Source organism: Haliaeetus albicilla, chromosome 26 (genome assembly GCF_947461875.1).
Source record: "Haliaeetus albicilla chromosome 26, bHalAlb1.1, whole genome shotgun sequence".
Classification (NCBI taxonomy): Eukaryota; Metazoa; Chordata; class Aves; order Accipitriformes; family Accipitridae; genus Haliaeetus; species Haliaeetus albicilla.
Window position 1 is genome coordinate 10741254 of NC_091508.1, and position 20912 is coordinate 10762165.

General features: G+C 50.7%; 1 protein-coding gene across 27 annotated transcripts in view; it reads right to left on the reverse strand.

Moving 5' to 3' along the window:
- Window positions 1-20912, reverse strand: part of EXD3 (exonuclease 3'-5' domain containing 3) — a 297113-nt gene that overhangs the window by 51863 nt on the left and 224338 nt on the right. The window contains exon 19 of one of the 27 annotated variants that reach the window (XM_069770655.1): window positions 10135-10589. The exons of 24 other annotated variants lie outside the window; for them this stretch is intronic. In XM_069770655.1, coding sequence (XP_069626756.1) covers window positions 10578-10589 — 12 coding nt within the window. In that variant the 3' untranslated portion in view covers window positions 10135-10577. 2 more of the 27 variants (XM_069770653.1, XM_069770650.1) reach the window with 2 other exon arrangements.

Sequence of the window (20912 nt, forward strand, 5' to 3'; positions counted from 1 at the left end):
CTATGTCTGGCAAGTCCACAACGGCATCTGCATCACCCTGAGTCAACAGGTCTCAGAAAAAGGCGGTTTTCTATGGAGATGCATCCTGCAGGAGAGCCAGGATTGCCTAACGCCCTGGCCCAGAGACTGGAGCCTTTGCATGTGCGGAGATGCAAAATAAACATTTTTTGTTCACTTTTTTTTTTTTTGGAAAGAGTGATTACACTCTTGGGTGTCTGGGATAAGGATGCTGGGTGCCTGCGGAGGATTTTAGTGGCATTGGCTGAATTGGCCTGACTCCATAAAACAGATGCAAGGCTTTTCACAGGCAGAAAGCACAACCTATCAGGAAAACACACATAAAATCAAGTGACACATCAGCTCAGTAAGAGAAGGATGGTTAGAAACAATCCCCTTGCAAGGCCCGTAATCTCAGAGCAATAAAACTTGAAACTAAAAGACAGTCAGCAGCCACTGCCTGAGCAGAAGCAGGGGTTGGGGACACAGGGCGCGGTTCGACCAGCGGCATCAGGCTCACATCTGAATTTCTGCACTGGTGAGAGTTTAAATCAGGCTGCTGGTAACATTGGCTTGGGGAACTGCTCCCCGATCCCATGGTGGCAGGGCAAGAGGGTGCAGGGTAATTGGGGGAGACAGCTCCAGCGTGGCTGCATCACCAGGAGCTGCGGCGATGGCCCCGTGCCCAGAACATGGGAGCTGGGCTCCCAGCACCCGAGACCACGCTGCTCCTACTGACCGTCTGCTAGCTTGCAAACTCTAGCTAGAAAGGAATAAAACACATCCTGAGGACTGCTGGGAAGCCACCAGGTTCAGACAAAAAAGTAACTAAAATGAGACAATAAAGTCATTGCCATTTCAGCAGGGAGAGAGGACAAATAACCCAGCTTTCTCCTGCTCAAACTCCCAGGACCATTGGGAGTTAAACTCTCAGAGCATCTCTTACATACAGCATCCAGATGCCAAAGCTCAGGATCTTTTCACTCAATGACTGTTATATTTTGGATCCAGCTCAGTAGGTGAAAGGAGATAACTGAATGCTGCTGAGCTGGGACACTGAAAGCCCTTGGGAAATCTCACTTTGAAAGCTGACTGAACAGCCCACAGCCCCCAGGGCCAGTGGTGAGATGCTGCAGGGTGCATGTACTGCAAGGCACCATCCCAACTCCTCTCCATACCCCCTGGCATGAGGACAGGCTGTGTGGGTCCATGGTATGGTGCCGGAGCACAAGGATGCTCATCCCTCCTGCACCCAGCCAAGGGCTTGGAGGGTCCTCGCCAACCCCAGCCAGGCCCACACATGGTGCAGCCACGGCTGCTCAGCTCCCATCTAGCTTGGGGCTGTGTCCATTCCTGCCCAGCAACACCTGAGCCAAAGCAGCCATTAATTAATCGCTTGGAGTAATAAGCAAAGTGACTCCCCAGGAGCTGCCGTCGTGACTGGTGCTTGTCAGGCTCTCAGCCCAAGGTGGCTGAACGGTAGGACATCAAGAGGCCACCCGGCCGCTTGCCCTGTGCCCGAAAGGTGATTTGGTTAAGGAGGAAAGATGTCCTGAGCTTGGGACCATCAGCTAGTCCCAGTCTCTGTGTCAACAGAATGAGACCCCAGCAAGAATAACATCTTGTTGCAATGAGCAAATTAAGATGAATGCTGGTAATACAGGAGCTGGCTAGAAAACGGGCTGTGAACTCAGCGCTGCAGGCAAAGCTGGCACTGCAGAGAGGAACACAGCACAGCTGGGGAATGTGAGGAGCTGGTGCCAGCCTCCCCCATGCCAGCTCCTGCCCAGGTACCCTGGGATGGGAGCAAGCAGGGCCAGGGCTGAGGAGGGCTGGACAAGGTTGCAGGAAAGTAAAAAGGAAGCTGTGATGGTGGAAGTGCTGCCGAAGAAGGCACCCGATACCATCTCAGGAAGCAACCCTGCATGAGCAACTCGCATGCTAAAAGGTCTCTTGCATCCATTTCAAGGTTTCAGGGTTTTTTTTCCAGTGGAGAAATGCCCATGCAGGGTGGCTGAGGGAAGCTTTTCCTGCAGGTTTTAATACACCCTGGGGGGAACTGGCCCTTGGAGCATGTCTAGGCTGGGGGCTGGGCTGTTTCCCTGAAGCTGCAGCTGAACTGTGCAGAGGGGGTCAGCCACCTGCGTGAGGCTCATTTGCTTTTCAGTAACAGCTCAGCAAAATGATCTGGGCTGCGCAGATGGCCCCTGAACACATACACCCAGAACTGAAGCTCGAAATGGAAAGGCCTTTTCCCTCTGGGCTCCATCCAGCTACCCCAAGCGTGGCCAAGGCAGGTCCCATCCCCAGCCCTTTGGTGGGCAAATCCTTGCATGCACCCAGTGCAGGAGGCCCTCTGGCTGCAAACAGGCTTGTCTTGTGCTCAAATGCTTGTGCAATGCCAGGAAAAGGCATCTGTAGCAGCTCAGGCCAAGCCTCGGTGTCTGTACAGCCCTCCAGAGAGACTGGCTTGGGGACACCACAGCAGTGGCTCCTGGAGACGTGAGATGAGGGCTTCACCTGCCTCCCCAGGGAGGATCTGCTGCTCCCTGATTGCTGCCACGGGGAACAGAGGGTCACTTTTGTTGGATGATCTCATCAAACTTCGGTTATATCTGCAATACAAATCCTAAAAACACTGTGTTTGTAGGCCTATAAAAGGCTTCCCTGGGGGGAGATGAGAATTGAAGACAACTGGCCTTAATGATGTTGGAGAGATTTATGGGATCACCTTAAAAGGATTTATTGGAGGGCTTTTTTAATGAGCAAATAATTAGTAGATTTATCTGTTTTTAGCTGCCTTGCTGTTTTATGGCCTTAATGAAATCACTTTCTAGGGTTTTTAATAATGTCTGATTCTGCCTTACTTTGCAGGGTCCAACCCAGCGTCACCTGCCCTGGGCACTGCGAGCTGGGAAAAGCAGCTCTATGGGAGCTGGAAGGCAGTTCTGGGAGGGCCACCCTTATTTTTAGGGACAAATCATACAGAAAAGGAGCAGAAAAGGAGCAACAAGCCAGGGAAAGCAGCTGGTGAAAGGTAGGGCTCTGAGCAATTCATGTACAACCACAGCTAAGCAATTCATGTACAACCACAGCTAAGCCTAAAGTCCTGGAAGGAGTAACATGGGGCAGCAACTCCCTGGGTCCTAGTGAAGGAATGGGCTCCAGCATCCTCTCCACAGTGGTGCTCAATTTTAAAGATCTGGGGAGAAAAACAGCTGAAAATGACAGTCTGTAGGTCAGGCAAGCTGACTGCGCAGGCAGGGCCAGGCAGGCGGTGGGAGAGGCAGCATTTTTCCAGGGAGAGCAGCACATCCATTCCCCCAAGTACACACAAGCTCCTGCAGGGGAAATGTCCCTTCCGGATGCTTTTTCCAAGAGATCCCCTTCCCCAGCCAGCTGTCAGCACTTCCCCACTGCCAACAACCCCTGCATCGCCTCCCAGGCCACTGCTTCCTGCGGTCCCTCTGACCCCACAGCAGCCACCAAGGAACGGACCCCGCACACCCCTCCGGCAGCCCCCTCTGCAGAGTACCCCAGGTCCCTGCATCACGTGCAAGCAGCACTGACCCAGTATTTTTGTTCCTGGGTGAGAAGCCTGCACACTCATAATGAGCCCCACCTGGGTCAGACATGAGCTGCACAGGACTGGACTCTGCACCCACTTCCATGAGGAAGGTGGGATCCAGGCAAGGGAAAGCCCATGGGGAAACAGGGTCCCACACCCCGGAGCTGGCAGGTTGTTAGCTCATGGCTGATTACGGAGTAGTGGAGAGGAAGGAGAATGCATTGTCAAGCTCATGGCGACAGAGAAGAGGCTGTGCCGGAGCTGCATGTCCATCCCTCACATGGGAAGAGCCAACCGGGAGCACCCCTGGGAAGGTCGACGAGAGGGAGACACTCCCGGCTGCTCTGCCCAGGAGCAGCTCCTGGAAGAAGCGGCGGCTCAAAGCTATTAGCAGGGTAATTAATAGCCCAGACAGGGGGCTACGGGGGAATATAACTGCTTGTGGGAAAAGCAAAATCCAGAGCAGTTTGTGTCAGGAGCTGGCCCCAGCTTGGGTCAGGCTGTGCTACAGCCCACTGGCCCCAAAGGGGACGTTCATTCATGGTCAAAGACCTTCCCGGGAGCTGACGGCATCAGCCCATGGGCCTGAACAGACACACGGTGTGATTCACAGGGGGAATTTTGGTATTTTCCTGAGGTTTAGGGCTCCCAGAGGAACTGCTACAGCAACAGCAACAGTGCCACAACCCCTGTAGCCATGTGTGGGGTGGTTCATTGAGGAGAGAAATGAGTAGCCAGCCATGTGCTGTTCCAGCTCTGCTGCCGGAGATGCTGCAAGCTGTGCAGCCAGGCTCCCAGCAAAAACAACCCTCCATTTCTCATGTCTTCAGTTGTTCAGTGAAGGGAAACCTTATTTCCAGGGCCGGGCTGTCCTTCAGTTTGTTATACTTAAGCATGAACACTACCACAGACTCCAGTAACATTCCACTACCTCATCACATTACAGTGTATCATGTGAACTCATATATATATTAACAATGTTAATACACTTTCATACAATAGAGACTGAGAGATGTAATAGTGAGGGAAGGGGATTTTCTTAACAGCTCCACCCTCGGCACCCAGAAACTGCTGCTTTCCCCCCAGAATGGTTCAGGGTCCAGCAGGGCCAATTTCTCCCAGGATGGATCATCCAGTGTGTGCATCTTGTCAGCAAAGGGTGGCTGAAAAGAAAATAGTCCCAGAGTTCACAAGGTCTGTGAGAAGAGTCGGAGGCCAGAGCTGCACATGCTGCGTCGTTAGTGGCTTTTGCTGCTAATTGGGTGCGGGCTGCCAATCTGGACTTATTCCAGCGGAAAAAGGAATCTCTTCCCTGCTTTTTTTCCTGACAAGTCAAAGGTTAGACACCTTTAAAGCCTGTACAACTACTTAAAGCTTTTGACATTGTTGCACTTAAAAGCTTTTCTGTGGTGCGATTCTGCAATTCATTAAGAGGCAGAGCAAACCTTCCATTGTTAGGACAGGCCTGGCCCAATGAGCCCCTGTTGCACCGCTTTTGTGTCCCCGCTGTGAAATTCCCTCTTGCTTAAAAATTCCCAGAGCAAAAGAGTTTGTCCCAGTCCTGCTCCACCTCTGTGCTGCTAGACTCAGCCCAGGCCAAACCTGTGCTGAGATGCTCTGTCTTTCTTAATGGCATATTGGGCAACCTTGAATTTTTTTAACAATGTCTCTGATTTCTCCTGGGAAGTGGGAGATGGGGCTTCAACAGCCAAGCTAAGCAAAATCCTACTTGATAAAATTCTTCCAGACCAGCAGCACCTGCATTTTTCCCATTATTTTCCACAGAGAGAGGGTAGAATCACAGATGTCTCTAGAAACAGGGAATGCAAACAGGGCAATGGCAAGGAGAAGCAGCCATCACTCTGAAAGGCTGGTGCAGAAATAAGTTGCCCTGTTTTAATGCAGGTGATAAATGAGAGATCCCACATTTCAAAATGTCATCAAACTCCGTAAAATAATGAGCAGATATTGCAAACTTCCAACACTTGCTCCAGAGACCTGTAAGCATAGCTTGTCTGAAGACAGGGCTCCTGCGTGCAAATGCTTGCAGAGAGACACAGCTCAGCCCCTCTGGTGTAGGGAATTGTGCCGGTGACTTTTGGCACGTGGCTTCCACCCCCAAGCACACGACATGGCTATGGCTGCATTTCCCCCCCTGGCAGCAGCTAGGAAGCTTGTGGGGATGGGAGCAGCAGGACTCTGCAACGTCAGGGTCCCTGCAGAGCTGGGCACTGTCCTCTGCAAGATGCTGCAAGGACTGACGGGTGCACGTCGCTGGCAGGAGCCATCCTGCGGGACGCGGAGAGGACATGCAGAGCCCTGCCTGCCAAGTGGGGAGAGCAAACCCCCGCGGAGCTGACGTCTCACAGGGAAGCCCATCCCGGAGCCCAGGCATCCTCCTACGGACACGGGAGCTGCTGGGAAAACTCATGCTGATGCGTCTTTGCTGTACTGTGGGAATCAGCCTTGCTGGCTCCGTGTTTTTTATTTGCAGTATTGCAGATAAGAAACCCAGGGTGTTGTGGGAAACAGGAAGACCTTATCTCCCATCCCAAGCCGCTTCTCCTGCCACAGCCTCGGGGGTTTTTTTTTTTCTCACTGGTCCCTGATACTACATGATTTGGGTCAGCAGAAAGGGCTTCATGCTGTTGCTCTGTCCCTCAGCCTCAATGCAGCCCTTCTGGAAGCATTACCGAGCCCATGAGCACCAGGATCATGCCAAGAGATTTAGTTTATCACCAGGATAAAACTACAGGCACATTCCCAGAGTCCTCCAGAATCATGGCAGATGCCACAGTCCACTGGCAGGAGCTTGCTGCCCAGGTCAGCCCCCAGCCTGGCAGGTACCAGAGACAAGTTTAGGTAACAACAGTCCTGAAACAAGAGGTTTTGGAGCAGCCAACTCATTGGTAAGTAAGGACCATACTATGTGTCGAAGTATTAGGACTAGAAATATTGAAATCCCAGATGAAAAGGACTAACATCTCATGAGCTGCAGCTGCACTTCCAAAAACCAGCTACAAAAAGGAACTGCTCCAAAATCTGCAGGCACCTCCACAGATCTGCAGTGTACGAGGCTTCACCCACCCTTCCAGCCTTCCAGCATGCTACACAAGCCTGGAAATGTGGATGCTACTGTTGGATTTCCAATAAAAACACAACTATTGACTTCCTTCACTTTCATGGCTGCCGAGCACTTCATCTAATAGCTGCAGTATAGGCTGGAAATTGATTGTGTTAGTTTAATAGAGAACATACTGGTGTTTTAGTGTTGGAGCCAATACTCACAAATCAGGACCAAAAGTCAGACTCCGAATCTCTACTCTGAGATAATGACTTTGAGCAAAGCCCTTATGGAACCAGAAATGCAGCTCTAATTCTTGATGGTCCCCAAATTGTAATTAACCCAGTTTGCTGTTACTTGTCATGCTGATTATCTGCCTTGTGGAAGTGTCAGGAGCCCAGGCCGAGGTTGGGGACACTGCTGCACCAGGCTCTGTACAAACAACAGGTAGAAAGAAGAATTCAGGCACCTGAGTACATCTCACATGGATGCTTCCATGCTGGCTGCAGGCACCTGAGCTCAGGTGCTGTGACCATGGAGTTCAACCCTGGCTCAAAGCCTGCCCAGAAAGCGGGATGAGGTGAGCTGGGGCATCAGTGCAGTATCTGCTTGGAGATATTTGTTGCCAACTCTGCAGCCATGAGGCCATGATGCTCCTGCCCAGTGGTGAAAGCCATCCTCTTTGCTAAAGACCCATGGGACCAAAAGTGCTTTAAAAATGCCAGGTTTGGGCCTCTCATTTTGGATAGCCTCATGTGGAAGCTTTGCCTGAGTCCCCCCAAAGCCAAGTCCCGGACATTACACCCCAGTGATGCTGGTGCTGAGCCTGGTGGCGGTGATGCCCATGCCCAGGGGCAGGTGCCTGCCTCTGGCTCCCAGAGCCGAGGATGCTTCATGGCAGAGCCCTGCAACAGCCACAGCCCTGCAACAGCCACAGCCTGGCAGGGACCGCACCGCCTGGGCAGGGGCAAGGGCTCAGCCAGGCCCCCAGCCCCAGGAGCAAACCCAAGAGTGAAATATTGCCGTGGGGCCCATGGGAGCATGGGATTTCAGCCCCACATCTCTTTCAGCCACCCGGCAAAGGGGCTCCGCAGGTTTTGGCTTCCAACTGGGCATTCAGCAGGAGGCAGGACCTGGGCTTAGCTGTGCCTTGATCCACCTCTGAGCGACTCCTCTTAACACCTCATGTACAACCGAGCAAGAACAAAGCCTGGTGTTACTGGCAGCACCTCCAGCCTTCCTGCAGTCCCTTTTTTGGCCCCTGTCCATCAGCAAGAGGCTGCAGTGTTCAAGTGATGGAGACATCTTGGCTTGGATCTGGCCTTTACTGACAGTGACTGGGATGGAGCTGCTGGGGAAGAAGGGAGATGACAAGAAAGCGCCCTGACCCGGGTGAGGAGAGGAGAAGGGGATTAAAAGGAGGGATTAGCAGGGAGAAAACTGAAGGTCATCCTCAGTGAGAAAGAAATGAGGCAGCGGCAGCGGAGCCAGCTCTGCCCGGCTGCCCCTCCTGCCCCCACCCCAGCTCCCAGCGGCGCGGCACCTCCTTTGTGTCTCCCATGACCCAGGGATTATGAGTGTGGGAACGGGGCCGGCGCGGGTACCCTGCATGCTGCCGTGGCCTCGCGCGCTCACAAAGGCAAGGGCAGGTCTGCAGGGGAAGAAACGCAGTGAGAAATGGCTCCTACTGCGGCTCTTCGCGGGGAGGCTGGTGGGGCGCAGGGCTGGGGTGGCTGCTCTGCCCTTCTGCTCGCCCCGTGCTTGCATCTCTGTTGGAAGCGCACCATGGTGCTGCCAGGGCCAAAAGCAGAGCCGGCATGCAGGGCTGTCCCCTGGCACACCGTGGTGATGCCCGTCAGCTCCCATCACCTCTGCCAGTGCGGCAAACACCCCTCGCATGAAGTATGGGGCCATCCCGCGACAGCTGGGACATGCTGCATGCGTAAGCAGAGCACAGTGCTGTCAATGAGAAAACCTGGTAAATCAGAGATCACCGAATCCAGCCCCAGCGGGAGCTTTGGTAACGACTGGACTGGTGCCTCCGGTGAGATGGCTGATGACGCTCCTCACTGTGGTGGTGACGCTCAGCCTGGGCAAGGCTGAGAGTCCCAACATGGGTATTTCATTCTCACCCACTGGGGTCTCAAAATCTCAAAAACACAAAACATCTTCCCAAGCCCTCCCTCTCCTTATCCCCCTCTCTCCGGGCTGAGGAGCCATGGCAGGAGCCAGGTCCCACCTGGTTCACCGCCACTTATTGCCCTTGAGGATCCTCCACCACCTGGCCCTGCCAAATGCCTTCCCCATGGGGAAGAGAGCCCGTCTCTGCCTCCTGCATCTCCTCCAGCCATGTGTGCCCATGGGGCACCTCTACTCCACCAGCAACCTCTGGTTTAGAGGCTCCCGCCATGACTCCCCTCAAGCACAAGGACCATCCCAGCGTCCCTCTGGGGGCACAGCCCGGCCACGGGGACTGCAGCAGAGGGAGCAGAAAGGGTTTGGCAGGAGCATCAGCTCCCAGAAAGTGTCAGGAAGGCCAGCCCATGATTAACAACTAATTAGGAAATGTCTGTCATGATTATTAACCTGACAATCCTGGTAAGAAAGGCTCCTTACCTTAGGAAAAAATGGATGTTGGCTCCAACAGTCCCCAAATATAACAGCCCACTGTGGGAAACTTCAGACTTTTGTAAAAACAAATAACCTCAGTTTTGCGCATGAGTTTTTATTTTTAAATAAGCCAAAGCCAACTGAATGATTTTTCACGTAGCTCTGTAACCTGTGGGCCCGTTAGGCCTGGCAGGGCAGGGAGGGGGCCAGGCACTTTCCTCTGCTGGGGGTGGCCACTGCCTCTGTCCAGGAACAGGCGCCGCATGTCCCAGCCCAGCTGAATCTCCCCATTGCCTCAGGCTCCTCCTTATAGCATAGCAACAGCCAAAACCCTTCACAAATCTTCCATTAAAGCAATAAATGGAAGCATAAAGCCATGGAAGGGGACTAGTACCATTTCATCAGGTGATCTTATTAATCTTTCTTGGACTTGATACCAATTTACGGCAAGCTGAAATCACAAGCAATGCCAGCATTGGATTCAGTGCCCCAATTGGATAGTCAGGTGTTTAATTTAGTATTGCAATTAAATGGGATCATTGTTTATCAGTTGCTAAGGTATATTCAAAACTGATACAGTGGTTAAGAAGTAATATTTTAAATATATCAGAATTTGCCTAGAAAGACATTCCCAAGCAATACAATGCCACTCTCTAATGAACAGGTATTATTCAAGTCCAGCTCTAAAGCCATTAGCCTACATACTCCTTTTTTGGCTTTCCAGTAACTCCCATTAACTTCAGGAGCTCAACTCAAAAGACTAGGAAATAGATTAGCTAAAGTATGCAAAATGGAAAGTGGTCCGTAACTGAAACATGCTGTTACAGGGATAACCACAGGGATCCTCCTCTGGGGATCAGTGAAAAGGGAACTTCTCCAGTTATATCGACAAGTATTTTCCAGCTACGACAGCAACCAAATACCACTTTATTTTTTTCAAGAAATCAATGAGCACAGACAAGCCATGACTAGAAATTCAAGAAATTAGTATTGCCCTGAGTTAAGTGCATTAAGAAAACAAATAGCCAGAAAGAAAATGTACCACGCAACCAGCAGTTCAAAGCATGTAGAGCAAATGGCATTTTAGGACACAGTTGTGTCACCTGCAATTGCGAGGTGCCTTTGCAGGTCATGGCCATGCTATGGCACCAGAGCCTTCCTCAGCCACCCAGCAGGACAGCTCGCAAATTTGGGACCCGGTGCTCAGGGATGATCCGGTTTAGCACTTGCTGAGGCTGATAACCAGCGCTCAGCTTTTCCTCCTCTCCATGGCTGCCCCCAGGAGGGATGTCAAGCCTGTATGCGTGTCAAGCTCTCAGCAAGGGCTTCTCCAGCTCATTAATTGCACAGCTAAAAGTAATCAGAATAAAAATATTGAGCAGTGAGGATGCAGCACGAGCCTGCTTTCCCTCTTTCTAAAAATCCCTGGATTTTCTTTTACGCCAGCGACTCCACAGAAAGCACCTTTCCCAAAGAAAGATGTAAAAGTATGTCAACCTTGTCCACCATGAGTCCTCGCGGCAGAGGTGCTCCACAGCCAGCATCCTGGCCCTCCTTTGGGTATCACTGTCCCAAATACACCCAACTGAGCACAAGGTCCTGGGTGTCACCAGGTCACACATGGCTGGCAGCAAATCCATGGGCATCGGCATACCATGGCTCTCATGTCCCTTAGGCAAGTCAAGATGATGCTCACTTGGAAACCACGAGCTCTCTGTTTATTTCATCTCATATATGGTGACTAATTCCATCATTCAAATAGCTGACGATGATGAAAACAAGTGGAACGATCAGGAAGGAAATTAAAAATAGCCCTCATGTGGCACTGTGTCAAGCGTTCATGTTTAGATTTTAATTTTATTTTTTTATTCCAAGCTTCTTTGATAAAATATTTTCCCATGCTGAATACACTTGGAATGTCCCCTCCATCACGGCATTCCTGACGGATGAGCCAGGCTGTCACAGATCCTATGCCAGAGCTGTATTCCCTCTGCTCCATGATTCTCACTCCCACATCCACACCTTTGGGACCTGGAAGTCATTAATCATTGCGCACCAGCCAGGAAGGTACCTCTGAAGGCAGAAACACCATCTTGGACACAGTATGGGAACAAAACTGAGACTCTGACAGCCAGCATGAGACTGGGACCACATCTCTGCTTGGATCCTGCACTGTGTAGCAGTAGGTAACATTTTCAGCAGGGAGATTTTCCGGCCTTAAGACTAAATAATCTTGGTAGCAAGTGGATGTTTTGCTGTCCCACTGGCTTTCTCACATGGACGCAACCTCAGTGGACACCTGAGGGGTCCATCTTACTCATCTCCTTCAGGCTGGAGATGCCTACAGCCAGGCTCGGCTCATGCTCGGTGAAGGGGAATGGGGTGATCTGTCTCATCCAAAGCAGACAGCTGCTTGAGGCTAAAGCAAATCCTGCCCCAGATGTCACTGCTGTGGAAGGTCTCAGAGGACAGCCCCCATGCTGCACCCAGTCCACCGAGAGCCCCTCGGCCACCAGGCGTAAACTTCCCTACCATTTCCAAGTTCTGCATTCCTTGGAAACATCTGAAACAAAACGATAGTCTGATTTCAATGTCTTTGAACAAAAATGTTTTTTCTGTCTTTAAAAAACTGCAAATCTAAATAACATTTTTCATTTGCCTTTCTCACCACAAACAATTACTAGCTTTTGGGGTTTACTTCAATTTTTTTCTTTCTTTTTCTTTTTCCTTTCAGACACCTTACTGCAGGCACAGGTTCAAAGAGCAAGCTGCCAAGGTCTCATCATGCAAAAATTACTGAGTTGCAAAAATAGGAAACACGCCTCTGTCCCCAGGCTGCCACTGCTCACTTATCACCTGTACAGGAAACATAAATATTTACAGCTTCTCTATTTAGGGGGATGCATTAAAATCCCATTCATTAAAAATTGTTAAAATAAATCCAAGGGTGGAGGGAATCCTGAAAACAGCATTTACAAGGAAAAATGTATGTCAGGCTGGTTTGGTTCCTTCTGCGGAGGCCCAGGGACATGACTGTGGTATCAGTGATAAAGTGTGAAGGAGTGTGATGCCAGCCTGTCTGCCATGCGCCTGCACCCACACACTGTGACTTTGCAGAGAGCGAAGATGCTCAGCTCCAAGCAGGACAGGAGGATGCAGCAGCCACATGCCCCAAAAGTTACTTAAATTTTCTCTGACATAGTAGGCAGGGAAGTGGTGACCAGTGCATTCTGGGAAGAAGGTGGTTTTATGGGTCAATTACTGAAAAACTAGAAATCTGCCTTCCCAAAGTAGTGGGAAAAGCCCATACTCATAAATATCTTTAAAACCTTCCTGCAAGCAGGTACAGCCTGGCATCCCATGGTGAGACAGCCTGTGAATGCTCATCCAGAGACCAATATCAGCCGCTTCCAATTAAACATTATAACTGAGCCACCTGCCCGCATGCTTCTGCCGATGGAAACAGGCTGGTGATTTAGATTGAGGTGGTCTTTTCCCACACATAAACCCATCACATCTTGCTTTGCAGTGGGGAAGGATGAGTATCGTGAGTTCCTCACCCATCATTCCTACAGGCTGTGGAGACAAATGTTTTGAGTTCCTGCTCCACCTTGGACTTTTGCTTTAGGGTCCTAGGAGGGACCTTGTCTCCCCACGGGCTGCCAAGGAGCCTGAACAACCCACTCTCATGGAGACATCTCCTCTGGGGATGGCTGAAGCTCAGCCATAAGATCTCCAGCCTGGCTCTCTTGGGCACACCACTGCTCCCCACTTCATATTAACCAGCTACAAGACCTATTTCACCCACCAGCGTTGCCCCCCATGGCTGGGCATGGGCTTCTTTCATCACAGGCAAAAAGAGTCCAGCTTGACCATCCTTCCATCTGAGAGGCACCTCAGTGTGATGGAGTAATGGCCCTCGGGACTCTGGAGAAAGACTCTCCCTTTAAGGAGAAAGGCAAAAAGGCAAAGCACTTCGTGCAGGGATTTGTGCTTGTTTTGTCATGGGACACATTACCCTGAACCCAAAAGAGGAAGGAAAAAGGGGGGGGGAGCTTTTGCCTTTCTGGTGGGAACAGTGTTTGAGCTAACTTTGTTTCCCTTGGGGAAAGGCACCAAAATAACAGAGGAAGGGGGGTGTAGTGGGGCGGGGGGGGATGAAGCTAAAAAGGCTACGTAATCTGCCTGGGAAAAAACGTGCTCCCAACAGTGCTCGTGAGCCTGTCCATCCACCCGCCACAGCGGGCAGCGTGGCCTGCCACGCGGGAGGAGAGCGGAGCACTGCCGGCACACTGCCGGCACCCAGGGGACACGGCTCCTGGGGGCCGAGCCCCATGCTGATGGCCATGGAGGAACCTTGCTGAGGTTCTGCAGGGCTGCAGGCACCACCTGCCCCGTTCGGGGCTCTCCGAAGCTACCACGCAGAGGGAAGAGCACTCACTGGGGAAACTGGGGTCTGGAGAAGTTACTTGCTCAAAGCACCCCACACACCAGGCTGGGATGGCAGCCTGCGATCCAGCCTCCCACCACCCAGCTTCTCCACCAGCCTGCCCTACCTGCACTTAACTTAATGCTTTTTGCTGCAATGCCTGAGATCGGTGTTTGAAGACAAGGCAGGCAGGTGCCCCCACAGGGTTCCTTATGTGGGGAGGTGGATCCCCACCACCATCCCGATGGTCTTCACCTTCCACAACAGAGCATTCCCTGGAGCAGCCGGCACAAGCACGCTGCACAGGCACTAGTGTCGGGCTTTATTCCAAAGCATAAAGCTAAGCAGACCAGCAGATTGTTAAAACCTCATGGTAATCATACTGGTAACATAATTTTTTGCTCACCATAGCATTACTTTTTGTAGCAACATGGGCTAAGAGCCTGCAGTGTGCCAAGCCCAACTGGTGCCTGGTATTCCCATGTAAAACAGAGATTTCCAATCTCTACCTTTTTGTGTCATATCTTGAACCCAGCAGAGAGTGGGTTAAATACCACATCAGCTTTCCCTGGCAAAACCTGCAGAGCTGCCCTTGGAATAGCACAGCACCCCATTGCAGCTACACCTGCACAGAGCAACTCCTGACCCTGACACTGGGGCCTCGGCAGATGGCACCCTCAGGGGTGAAAAATGCAATCCCTTGCCCATAAGATCACCATAGTGAAGAAAAACTGATGGTGCAACCTGCCAGGAGGCAGAGCTGCCATGTCTCCACATGCAGGCGAGAGCGGAGCAGCCCCCTTATCTCAGGGTGCAAGTGAAGAAGTCCCCAATCTGCTCCAAATTCACCCTGCTCCAAACCCCACAATGACTAATCCCCTACCAGCAAAACCGTTCCCAGGCACCGACCATTCTCCTCCCAGCTCTGACACAGCACTGGGCACCAAGGACCAGAGGTCACCTACGGCCCAGGAGCTTCTCTTCCTGCCATACCCAGGCAAATTTACTGGCTCCAGTCAAAGCACAGCCACATGCCCTCTGCTTCTCCCCAGGCTGCAGTTCGTTGCTTCAGCTCCCACTGGGGAGTGACTCTCCTGCCCACGGTGGCAGCCTCTGCCTGTCCTTGCTATAGAGCTTGCCAACACGATTGCACAGGAGCCTGCTCACACCCCTCGGATTTTCATACACTCCCCAAAGACACTCAAAATCATGAAACTAGCAGGCCAGAGAGGTGGAACAAATCTCCTGATGAAGATACTGCACACTGGAGTCCAAGCACTATCTCACACCATTGCCTTAGTAGGAAAAATATATAAACCCAGCAGGAACTCCTAAGCACTCCTTGTCTGAATGAACCGTATTTTTGCCATGTCCTCCATGGGGTAGGAGGGTGCAGAGAAACCATTTTGTTTTCTTGCAATGTCCTTCTCTTTCTATTCTTCCCCTATAAGCTGCAGGTTGGTTTTTGCTTCTCATGCACCAGCAGCACCAACCACCAGCCTTTCTTGTCACCACAAATCCCACCTTACATTCTGCTTGCCCAACATGTATGCATCTTCTCACTGGCTTTACCAAGGCTGCATCTCTATGTTCTCAAGATCCTTGCTTGACTGAAGATCACCCATCTGAAACTTGCTCTATTACCCTCTACATTTTACTGCCTTCAGAGTGCTGTGTTGGATGGGTGGAGAGAGGCTGTTACCATCACTTGAATTGCCTCTGTGCCTAGCGTAACTAGATCCGTTTTCTTTTTCAACTTCAATACTAGTATTTCAGTAAATCAGTTTATAAAATATCTTCCTAAGTACTTGGTTGAATTAATAAAAATTACAGCAATGCAAATAAGCACAAAACGACGCAGCTTCAGGACGTAATGCTCTCTGCCTTTGCACTGTAGGAAGCCCAGGAAGTTCCTCTTCATGAATTTAAGCTGAAAGATATTCCTGAACCTACAGACCAGCTCATGCCTGACCTCTGTCCTCCTCTTCAGGACTGAAATAAGACATACACTAATAAACTAGTCCTAGCCAAACTCTGGAGCCCTGTCTTTTTTCATCTTGTGAGAGACATGAGAGACTGGAAGGGTTTTGGTGACTACTGGCTGTTTCTCCAGCAGCTTCTCTTCCACAAAACATGAATGGTTTGCATCCCTTAATGGGTGCATTCCTAATTACGTCATCAAAGGGCACGGGATACCTGGGACAGAAGACTACCTGCCAATCTCCAGAGCACAGGGCACACGTACGATGCCACCTGATGAGGACAGGCTGAAGAATATTGTCGTCCAGTGCCTTTGTGGGAGGTTTGCTGCCTGTCCATCCAAAAACCTGGCACAGCACATTTCAACCACATCTGCTTAGGCATATTTGCAAGCTCAGTCCCATATCATGAGTTTCCTCCCCTTATCCAGCAGGTCACTTAGATACACAGGAAAATGGACAAGGGACTGGCTTGTGGGGCTTGCTCTTGACCAGTCTCTAGTGCCTGGTTTTTATCACAGCGTTATGTTCTGGGCATTTACAAATTGATTTTTAATGAACCAAGCCAGTTTCTTTCTGGGTACTAAATTAGGATTCAGTATTTTGCCACAAGGCTTTGGACAAACGGCCCATTAGATTTTTGCTTTCTGCCTTTGATGAAGTCCTTAAGTGGCTGTTTCAAGAACGTTTCCATAAAAAGCAAATAAAATATCTGCCCAGTTGCTTTACTTTGCATGCATGTTTGCACGAGCTCATTGACTTTTGTTCCACCTCCCTCATGTCCTGCAGCCCAGGCTGTAATTACAGGACTTTCTGCCTGTGCAGGTGTTGCAAGTTATGACCAGCAAACAAGGCAGCTGTGTTTCAGCCCCTAAATGGGGGACCCCGTCCCTGCCCTGCTTTTTAGGAGGTGCTGGGAGGCAGCAGGAGAGATGGAGTCTGGCCTTGCAGGTGGGAAAGAAAACTGAGCTGAGCGCCATGCACCCCTTGGAGCGATTTGTTTCTGACCTGCACTGGGCTTGCAAACCCCGCCCGCAGGAGGCTCAGCCCTGCTTCCAGGAGAGCTGTTACACCTTGCTGTGGGTGCAGCCTCACTCTCCCATCTCCCTACGCCCTTCTCCCCTTCCTTCCATGAGCCTTCCTGCTCCCTGGCACTTCATTCTCTTGCAAAGCCTTGTTGCTAACAGATGGGGAGGTGACAGGGCTGGCAGTGACAAGTGACAAAGAAGGCAAGGCCAGTGCCCGGGCACTGCTGTGTCACATTTGCTTTGTTTTTTCCCCAGTTTCTCATACCCTGTCGGATAGCCACTGCTCATGCTGCACCTCCTCGTCCCGCTGTCTCCAGCTGGTCACACGTGGCTGCATGCAAGCACCCTGGGAGAGCAGGGCTCCTCTGCGTCTATTTTTGTCCCTGAGGATGAACACTTCACTCTCACATGCAGAGAAACAAATGGACTGGTGTTGAACTGGGAACAGACAGGGGATGGCTAGTGCACTTCCCTGTTTGTGCCTTGCTGTGAGAACCCAGCACCACACTCCTAATTAAGGTGTTGTTAAAAATTCAGACCAATTTGGATGCAGATGGAGGATGCGGGGGTCGCACTCTGCACACCAAGCTGTCCTTGTGCTGCTTCACACAGCCCTGCAGAGACGGAGAACACCAGAGCCGAGTCCCGTTTCCTTCCTGGGGATGCGGATCTGGCCGGCTTACACATGCAGATCCATCATCGGCATGAAGGGAGAGGGAAGCATCAGGGAATCACCGTTCTGTGTGGTGCTTGGGAAGCAGCATGGACCACTTGGCCACGGCACTTGGTCCCGTGCTCTTGGAGGCAGCTGTGGTGACATGTCCCTGGCTCTGGCACGCTGCATTCACTGTCACCGCTGCCCTGAGGTCCCCCCTGCTGCAAAGCGCTGTGCTCTGATAAAGAGCTAAGGCACTCTCAGAGGCGGTTCTGTGAGAACATTTCTCAGAGGGCAGTGCACTTTTATTTGAAATAATTTTCCATTCCATTTATATCTATATAATAGGAGGTGGCTCTGGGGTCTGAGTTTTCCATAGCCCCAGACCTCATTTCCCTGCCTGGGCTTGACCCCTGCTCAGCTTCCCCAAGAATAACAGAGAAAAGTTCAATGGGAGAGAGCAAGCCATGGGGCTGAACTCCCGCTGCTGCCTCCCGATGCTGTGGGCAACAGTTAGACTCCCCTTGTTAATAGAAGATATTATATATACAGAATATATACATTTATCTGCATATGTTATACATATACTATATGTATCAGAGTATATACATTTATATGTATATGGGAAAAGCCCTGGAAAGAAATGTACCTGGAAAGAGATTTCCAAGCAAATACGGCAGCAGAGGAGCTCAGGACACTTGTTGCAGTCTTATCTTGGTTCTACAGCAATATATTGCTTGGTAATGGAGATACTATAGTTTGATACTTTGACAATGGAGAAATTATTCTTTCTGCTAAAAATGTTTTGATTTTACGAAATATTTATTAAAGCAAACTATTGGTTAAAAACACTCAAAAGCATTCTGTTGTTTGCTTGCGTTGTTTGGGAGCAGGGGGCATCCTTCTTGACCAAAAATCCAGTTTCACAGACCAAGGCTGTGAAGGCCAGCGTCCGGGCGAGAAGTCTGCTTCATGTAAAAAACACGTTTGAGAGGAAGTGTTCCAATTAGCCCCCGTGGCCTCTCGCCCAGCAGCTGCCCTGGCTGTGACACAGGCGATTCAGCCACACTCCTGCTGCCGGAGGGGCTGTCACCCTGTGAGCACAGATGGGCACCAGCTCAGCACCGGGCTTGCCCCGCCGCGCCGGATGGCTGCTTTTGGCTGAGCCTCCTGGACACCGGGGTGTGATATCTCCTCTTAATCCAACCGCTGCCTTCCCTGGAGAAAGCATGCCATTTCCCTAACCTTAAGCATGATAAATGCACCAAGGTTCTTCGTCTGACAAACCCGGAGACAAAGTGGTTCCCCAAGCCGGTGTCCCCAGGGATGTGCTCTTGGAAGATGTCCACGGGGGGTACATTTTCGTGGATCTCCCTTCCAGGACAGCAGCGTCCAGCAGCACCAACTGCCTTAGCACAGGAGGAGGTAGAAAATGTTTATGTTTATGTGTCAGAAAAAAACCTAGTATATAAAAATGCCTGCTTAGTCAGCTAAGCTTCCATTAAAATCTGGAGAAAGCCAGTATCATATGAAAAACCCAGCTATTTTTTGCTGCATCATCACTCTCAGCTGACAGAGTTTTAATCATGAACGGCCATGTCTAGTGTGCACCTTTGAAAACACCAGAGCTGCTTTCCAGTTCCCCTACAGCCTGTGCACTTTTAGGAAGTCTCAGTTAGCTATTTCTCTCCTTTCCTTCTCACACAGCTGCCTCCTGCCTCCTCCCCAAAGGCTCCAGGCACTGGAAGTAGCTGAGCTCACTGAATGGCATCAGGTCCCAGGGACCAGTGCGGGACGGAAAGGTCCTTCCCTCAAAAACCACTCAGGCAGGCATGTGTCACGCATGGTATATTCTTAAACTCAGCTTTCTCAGCAGGAGCTATAGGAGTTCACACTGCCAGGCAATTTGGACCAGTCACACTCAGCTCTTTGGTTGCACAGCCTATGAACAACTATGTTCCCACCTCCCCGGGTCCATCAGGATCCTCCTCCTCCTCCCTTTGCTATGGGAGGAAGGAGTTGCTCTGGCACTGGGTCTTCATGAAACAGAGGCTCTTCATTTAATTCATGAACTATTTGGTGTCATTTTTAGCTTCTTCACCTGCCTACTTCTCTGTTCAATACATATCTAGTGCAACATCATGGCTATCGATCTATTCAGATACCAAACCTGCCAGTCAAATACAGAAACCCACAGTAGAGGTGATGCTCAAGTCTGTTTAGGAGGCACCAAAACAAAAACTGAGAGAAAATGAAACCACAAGGAATCAGTATGAAAACTAGTGGGCAGAAGTGGGGAAAGAGAAAAAGCTAACATGCCCAGGTGCGATGCTTTACACCCTGCTGTGATGGGAGGACTCCTCTCCATCAGTCCAGCAGCTCCTGACAGCCCAGCATGGGCTGTTCTTCTGGTTAAAATAGAAATAAAATAATGAGAATCAAAATATACAAAATTGAGAGTTTAAGAAAACTGCCAGCCCCACAAGAGTTTCCATCATTACACACTTGCTGGACTGTGCCTAAAAGGGACGGACCTGAAAGAAGCAGAGGACTTATCTACACCACAGTTAGGAGTGTGACTGCAGGAAGGGACACCCACCTAGGCTGGCACTTAATGAGCTCCGAGCTCATTAAGCCTGGGCAGAGCCTGTTGCAGGTATGGCCAGGATCCCCGCCAGCCTTGCACAGCGCAGCTGCTGAGAGCTGTGCAGCTTTGCTACAGAAACAGGAGCTAATGAAGAGCCGGGATGTGTGTATCCAAACCAAAGACAGAGCAATTCCCAAATGAGCTTTCTGAGTAGGAATGCGAGCGATAATGGATGCTGACAACATTTCAGTATCAGGTCACATCCAGTTTTTCACTTACGGCCTCAAAGGACCCCCAACACAGAATCACTCCATTTAGGCTGGACCAAAACCTGCTAAATGTGTAAATTCCTCACCAAGCTGATAACAGCATTTAAACTGACACTTGCAGAACTGTCTCGATCTTCCCTCAACTCCATAGCAAGTTGGTTCCAGGATGGAGGTACTCAGTACACTGGGCACTACACTATACCAGCAGACATATTCCTACAACTCGTGCAACTCCGTTGCTCTTTACTGCAAAGATGCCAACACGTGCCACGGGGCAGAGTAACATGCTGGCCCCACACAAATCATCCCGCACTTCCCAAACAAGACTTTTGGGATGGCTGCAGGTATGTCTTTGCAGCTGGCTGCTTCTTGAACCACCTGATTCAGACAGCTCCATAGCCTCTCTGCATTGACCTGGCTGCGGCTGCCTGCAGACTGTACATCATGGGGTGTTGAGGTGATGGGAGGTTCAGCAGTCACATTGCCGTGTTTGGAAGAGTTACATATTTCAGAGTTTTCAGTAACTCCACAAGATTCACGAAGTGGAAGCAAAACTCAAATGTGTTTCTGAGTGCAGAGGGATTCTTCTAACACAGAAGGACTCATGAGCTTTTAAAGCTCATGGTGCCTGTAACTGCTAACACCCTTGGCTCTGCTTTGGGCTTTGAATCCACCCCCAGACAGGACATGGTTTTTCCAATTTTAGATGCCTGACTGGAGGTCAGC